This window comes from Podarcis pityusensis (assembly GCF_964106645.2).
Source record: "Podarcis pityusensis genome assembly, chromosome: 13".
Taxonomy (NCBI): Eukaryota; Metazoa; Chordata; class Lepidosauria; order Squamata; family Lacertidae; genus Podarcis; species Podarcis pityusensis.
In genome coordinates, this window is record NC_138038.1 from 29894052 (window position 1) to 29901557 (window position 7506).

General features: G+C 39.5%; 1 protein-coding gene across 1 annotated transcript; it reads left to right on the forward strand.

Moving 5' to 3' along the window:
• Positions 1-230: 230 nt before the first annotated feature.
• LOC308460791 (vomeronasal type-2 receptor 26-like) lies at positions 231-7042 on the forward strand (the record flags this gene model as incomplete). The annotated part of the gene is made up of 7 exons (XM_080977326.1): positions 231-445; positions 1685-1837; positions 1935-2226; positions 3986-4843; positions 5125-5352; positions 5800-5926; positions 6144-7042. 7 exons carry the CDS (start codon positions 231-233, stop codon positions 7040-7042), a joined length of 2772 nt encoding a protein of 923 aa, XP_080833452.1.
• Between the last annotated feature and the right edge of the window lie 464 nt (positions 7043-7506).

Below are 7506 nucleotides of genomic sequence, written 5' to 3' on the forward strand. Positions count from 1 at the left end.
AGGTGCTGGAACTTACCCTGAACACCTCCCTTGTTCTTTTATAATGGCAACAGCGCCCACATGGTGAGTTCTGGCTGAAAAAAAGTCCTGTTCAGGAATAACAGTATTTATTCTTCAGGTTTCAGGTGTACTGCAGACAGACGAGTATTCAGATCAGCCATTGAAATGATGGAGTTGTCAGTGGAAACACGATAAAGTAAGTCTAGTGAAGGTTTGTTGTTACAATCAGGATGGTGACCTTTGTGATGTTGCTGCTGGCACGGCTTCCTCACATATGCAAGGCTCACATTGTGAAGTGTCATGTCCATGATCCACACCCTCCACTTCACAAGTATCACCAGTCAGGGGAGCTCATTCTTGGTGGCATAGCTTCTCACAATTTCATCGTCTCCAAAGAATTATCCTTCACTGAAGAACCCCCACCAGCATTGGTTGAAGAACTTATGTAAGGAATTTCCCTTCATTTATTCAATCAGTCTTAGATCTGCATTTCATTTTGATGACTTATGGGTTAGGACTGTGGAAAAAGCTTCAGGTCTGAGGAAGGTTGTTCCAGGGGCAGGAACCTTGTTTTCTAGAGAAAAGAAGCACACGCTCTATGGACCTAATTAGATATGCTAGGGATGTTTTGTGTCTTATTTCAACCAGGCACCTGTAACCAACGAAGCTTTTATCTCTGTCTCCTGCTATCTATGCAGGTGAGTCTGATGGTCTTGCACACCTGGTATATTATTTAAAAGCTAATTCCCAATTATACAACCATTTCAATTGGAAGACCACAAGTAGGAGATGAGCACAATAGAACAGTAGGAATCAGTCTGGCCCCTGTGAGCACAGGGTACTGGAAAAGATAGACCTGTGATCTGATTCAGAAATGCTTTTCTTAACCTGCTATACTTTTGGAACATCCTGCTCATGATTCCCAGCTACTGGTTATATATTTATCATTGTAAAAAGTCATTGATCACCCTATACTTCATGAATGTTTCTGATTCCATCTCACAGATGGCAAAATCTCGGGTTAAAGCCCAATTTCTGCTCCCCTCCTTCTTTAAAAATACAGCAGGTGTTACTTTTCTCATCTTTATTTATTCATTCATAATTTTGGTACCCTAATTGCCGTCTTTCAAAATATCAAGGAAGAGTTGCTTTTTTCCAGATGTGACTAAGAAAGTATTATGTAGAAATTGTTCACCTGAGAGTCACCACTATCTTCCTTCAAATCTGATTTCTGATGATAAGCAAGCAAACAAACAAAAAGCTCATTTTCTCCTTGTTTGGTGTGATTTCATTGTTTTCTACATCTCTGATATGTTCAGAAAAACTTCATAAGGCACTCTGTACCAAAGGCATTTAATTTAGAGTAAGAATATAACTGGAATAAATGAATATTTGTTAGAGTTAAATACTAAATAGCACCTCTTATTGTGTTTAGATTATATGTTTTTATATAACACTTTAAATTTTGAAGGTCATTACCAAGAAAATGTCATTTTGAAGAAAAGTCAGGCTGTGCAAAAATTTTTTTATTTAGTTATAAAAATGTTTATATACCACTGTGTCATAAAAATATACATCAAAGTAGTTTACAGCTATAAAACATGAAACGGTACAATAAAAGCTAGTATAAAGTTCTTAAGATGAACTCTGATGCTGTTTAGTTCTGTCATCTCTGCACATACAGGTATAGGCAATATCATTTCCTGAAGATTATCACTTTGGTAGCTTCACCTTTGTGTAGAGCATGTTATGCCAATGATTACATCAAGGAATGTATTGTGTTGACATCTGCATCTCTGGAGACAGTGGAAGAGTGTGCCATGAAGAAAGAAGTTGTGTAAATACTGAAATACATAACAATATTTAAAGAAGCTTACACGTAACATAATTGTGGTATTTTTGAAAAGCTTAACAGAACGTAATTCTTGTTCTAGTGTAGTGCCGAAGCATTACCAACACATCCTAGCCTTGGCATTCGCAGTCAAGGAGATCAATGAAGACCTCCACCTCTTACCCAATGTTACCTTGGGCTTCCACATCTATGACAGCTATTTCAATGTAAAGTGGACCTATCATGCCACAATGCTCCTGTTATCCACACCAAACAGATTTTCCCCCAACTACAAATGTGGCAATCAGGATGACCTGATAGCAGTTATTGGTGGGTTGGACTCTCCAGTCTCTCTTCATGTGGCAACAATCTTGGATCAATATAAAATTCCACAGGTAGTGTGTGTGTGTGTGAAACATGCAGTTTTGAACATCTTTCATACCTGCTTTATCCTTCCAGATTCCATTTCATTGTTTAGTGACATAAATGTGTAAAATGAAGGTAATGAGGTAGATGTGATCTTTTCTGTACCTTTCATGTCCAGATCAGGAGAAACAGCCATTAGGGTTTCTTCGTTTTTTGTTTGGTTGTTCATAAATGGGAATCCATAAAAGGCTGAGCTGAGATTCATGAAAATATTCTTCTGGGTACTCGTGCAGATCAAACAAACAGATCTACATAATCTGGCCAAATTTTGATGAGTGAAATTCAGTGTTTTAATTCATTCTCCTTTTTGCCATCTGTTATACACATTATTGTGCTAGGATAGGAGAGGAGCCATATATGTATGTTGAAGTTCTTATTCTAGACTGGACCACATGTAGGAAGGTGACCCATTTTCAAAAGTATGTACAGTGGGACCTCAGGTTACAGATGCTTCGGGTTACATACGCTTCAGGTTACAGACTCTGCTAACCCAGAAATAGTACCTCGGGTTAAGAACTTTGCTTCTGGATGAGAACAGAAATTGTGCAGCAGCGGCGCGGTGGCAGCAGAGGCCCCATTAGCTAAAGTGGTGCTTCAGGTTAAGAACAGTTTCAGGTTAAGAACGGACCTCCGGAATGAACTAAGTTCTTAACCCGAGGTACCACTGTAGATCCTGATTTTCACTGAAGTGAGCAAGAAGCTCCAAACTTGAGTAACTTGAATACAGGTAAGGCTAGGTTGTGAGAAATGTGTGCTGTTTAAAGTACTTATACATTATTTAGGTATTGTGTTTATTACTATCTATTTATTTATTTCCACTTATTAATCTTTTCCTATGAAACATCTCAAAGTCATCTAACAATTAAAATATTCAACAATTAAATCATGTATGTAAGTTCCACATATAAAAAGAAAACTAAAATCATTACATGCATAAAAACAATTTAAAACCCAACATGGATAAAGATAGGGATAAACATCTCCACTTAAAAGACTGATTGAAAATGGAAAGTTTCCAGTAGGTGCCAAACAGATAACAGTGATGCCACCTATCTGATATGTAATGGGAAGAAGCTAGGTCGTGAAAATACACATATCAGGTGTAAAATGATGTGTCTTCAGCTCTCAGTGTAAACTACATACTGAATTTGCCAGGTGCACCTCTGTGGGGAGGGTGCCCCACAACTTAGGGGCTACCAAAGAGAATGTCCTTTCCCATGCCACCAGTCCCAAGTTTTTGAGGTGGTAGAACAAGCAAGATGGACCACACTGCCAATCTCAATACCTAAGTGGGGCTGTAGGGAAGGAAGCAGTCTTTATAATATTTAGGGTCTAAGTCACTTATGGCTTTAAATATTAGCTTGAGCACCTTAAATGGAACCAATAAATGAATGGGCAAAAACAAACAAACTTACTTTATATTGACAATTGTGTTGTATTGTGTTTAAAACAAGTTTTTGGTTAAAGGTGTGAGACAAGGACTCCGCAGTGCAGTTGTTCCCTCAGCCAGTTCTCCCCAGCTTCCTTCTGCAAGGTGGACACGCTAGCCACCATTTGATCAGTATAAGGCCCCTCTTTGTAGCATGAAAATAACAACATTCACTTGCTTGCCAAGCTGTTGTAATTTCTGCTTGAATAGTGTATGTGCTGAACTTTGGACATTCGTATTTCTCAATATTGTTGTTACTATTATCATCACACACCCCTACATTCCATATCTCTCTTTAGTTAATATATGGTCCTGCTCCAGTGAGGCATGACAAAGCCTCAGGCCTTTTGTTCTACCAGCTGGTCCCTGAGGAAGCCCTTCAGTATGAAGGGATTCTCTCTTTGCTTCTGCATTTCAGGTGGACATGGATTGGGATAATTGTGATGGATAATGACAGTGGAGAAAGATTTCTGCAAAGTGTGCTTCCAAGGTTGTCCCAGAGAGGCATCTGTTTTGCCTTCATAGAGAGATGCCCCATGTTATCCTTTGTCACTGAAATGGGAAGCATGATGGAAGATGGGGCAAGAGTACATGATAAAATCATGTACACTGCAACAAATGTATTTGTGGTTTCTGGAGAATCCTACACTTTAGTTTTTTTGAGATGGTTGCCATATTTGTCAAATCTAGATGTGTCTAAAAAACCTAAAGGCAAAGTATGGATAATGACAGCCCAGATGGAGCTTGCCTCATTTGTCTATCAGAGGACTTGGGATACACAAATGCTGCATGGTGCTCTGTCCTTCACATTTCACTCCAATAATCTATCAGGATTTAAAACTTTCCTTGAGAGCAGAAGCCCTTCCAGCACAAAAGGTGATGGTTTTATCAGGCACTTCTGGGAACAGGCCTTTGACTGTATATTCCAAAATACCACTGTTGACGAGGTGCAAGGGAACATTTGCACAGGGGATGAAAAGCTGGAGAGCCTTCCTGGCACTTATTTTGAAATGAGCATGACTGGCCACAGCTACAGTATCTATAATGCTGTCTATGTCGTGGCACATACTCTACAAACTGTGTCTTCATCTCGACTTAAAAAGAGGGCAATGGTGGATAGAGGAAGATGGACAGTTCAGACTCAAGATTTGTGGCAGGTAATGGGTTGATATTTTATCCAACATTGTATTTTATCCTGTGTGTTAAGAAAGACCCCAAAGAACCCTTTTCATCTTGGCATTTACATCTCCCTTCCTCTTACCATGAAATGGAAAATAGTTTTTTCTGCCTTTATCTGTGGAGACTGATGCAATTTTGTTGATCTGTCTTCCTCCACTCAAAACCCACCCATGCCATCATTGAACTGATGGTATTGAATTTAGTCTGAAAGATCCCACTAAAGAAGGTTCTAAACTCTTGCCTTTTCTTTCCATTCTAGCTGCATCATTTTCTGAGAAGCATTTCATTTAACAACAGTGCTGGGGACATGATTTCTTTTGACAAGAATGGGGTGCTTGTTGCTGGATTTGATATTATCAACTGGATTATTTTCTCCAACCAGTCCTTTCAGGGGATGAAGGTTGGGACAGTGGATCCCCAGGTTTCTTCCGACCAACTATTCACCATCAATGAAGATGCTGTGACATGGCATACCTGGTTTAACCAGGTAGAATCTAATTGTATGCAATTTGGATTGACTTCCAGGTTTGAATGAGCACTGACACTGTGTTCTGATATGTAAAATGACAATGAATGACTGCTCGAAAAGAGAGTGTGTTAATTGAGAAGGTTAAAAAAACCCCACAGAAATATATAAAATACTATATTAAATTATCTTCCAAAGGTTCTGCCCTTTTGATATTATTGACTGAGGAATTTCAATCAATTCTGCCTTGCTGTGAAAAAATAACAACAGTGGATAATTTAAAAGAAAACAGGAAAAAAGTCAACCATTACCAATATGATGGTGTAGAAAAATGTGGGGAAACATCACTATAGTAACATTAAAAAAGGCCCCAGTATAAGGATTCCAAGCTCCTCATTCTCACTTTGTTCTTTTTGATTTATGGATTCAGCACAAAATATTTCTTGTACTGTATCCTTCATGACTTAGGTGAGGCCTATTTCTGTGTGCAGTGAAAGCTGCAATCCTGGCTCTAGCAAGAAAGTGAAGGAGGGGAAGTCATTTTGCTGCTATGACTGCATCCCATGTCCTCAAGGGAAGATTTCAGACCAGAAAGGTAAGAAATGAATGACTCAGCAGTATTTTCCCAGCGGAGGAGTGAGCAATGATAGACTGGTCTACATGAGCCAATACTGAGAGGGAGTTTGCCACAATAAATTAGGTAGTTGTTCCCATGGGTGCCTCACTTCACCCCCAATTCTTGCATCCTTCCTTCTTTGGCAATATGTACTGTTCAGATTTTGTGAGATGAAGTCAATAACTTTTCTTTTCAGACATGAAGGATTGCTACAAATGCATGGAGCAAAGCTATCCAAACAAAGAACAGGATTTCTGTCTTTACAAGATTGTCATCTTCTTGTCTTATGAAGAACCTTTGGGGATAGGCTTGGCCTGTTGCGCTCTTTCCTTTGCTTTGACCACCGCTCTGGTGCTAGGGACATTTATGAAGCACCACAACACTCCCATTGTCAAAGCAAATAACAGGGATCTCACCTACACTCTCCTCACCTCCCTTCTACTCTGCTTCCTTTGCGTTTTGCTATTCATTGGACAACCTAAGAAGGTGGTGTGTCTTCGACAGATGGCTTTTGGCATCATCTTCTCAGTGGCTGTTTCTTGTGTGCTGGCAAAAACCATCACTGTGGTTCTGGCTTTCATGGTCAACAAACCAGGATCAAGGATGCAGAAGTGGGTGGGGAAGAAGTTGGCCAGCACCATTGTTTTCTCCTGCTCCTTTATTCAAGCAGCCATTTGTACTGTGTGGCTGGCTACTACTCCCCCTTTCCCAGACATTGACACAAAATCACTTACTGAAGAAATTGTACTAGAATGTAACGAAGGATCTGTACCTATGTTTTATTGTGTCTTGGGCTACATGGGCTTGCTGGCCACTATCAGTTTCACTGTAGCTTTCCTGGCCAGGAAGTTACCTGACAGTTTCAATGAAGCCAAGTTCATCACTTTCAGCATGTTGGTCTTCTGCAGTGTTTGGGTGTCATTTATTCCAGCCTATCTGAGCTCCAAGGGAAAATACATGGTTGCTGTGGAGAGTTTTTCTATTTTAGCCTCCAGTGCTGGTTTGTTGGGTTGCATATTTTTCCCAAAATGTTACATTCTTTTGTTGAGGCCTGAGCTGAATAAGAGGGAACAGCTAATAAAAAGAGGTTATTGAAGCATTTAAGTATCTGCATGTTTGGCTATAGTTTTTGTGCTGGATATTTGAATGTTTCCAGAACAAATTATTATGAGAGGTTCTATTGAAACTGTTCTCCTACATAGCTCTTCCTTATAGTTTTATAATTGCTGTGTCTAGCATGGTGGTGGTTGCTTGCACTAAGATGTTCCCCACATCCCAAAACTTCTTGTTTCCACTGAGAAGAAAAGCATTTTTTTCCAGAATATTTGAGGTTAATCTCTTGATCTCCCTATCTTCAAAGGAAGACCATAATAAGCAAAACTTACATCTTTGCTATCATTAATCACCTCATAATAATCTGCCAATGAAGAGTTGGCAATCAAGAACAAGCCAGCCATCTTTCCTCCTGGAGGTCAGTATCCCACATTATCCGACTAAATAGCATTTGAAAAGTCTATTTCTTTTCATGCTGAAGACCATGGTTTTGTATTCCTGGGGTC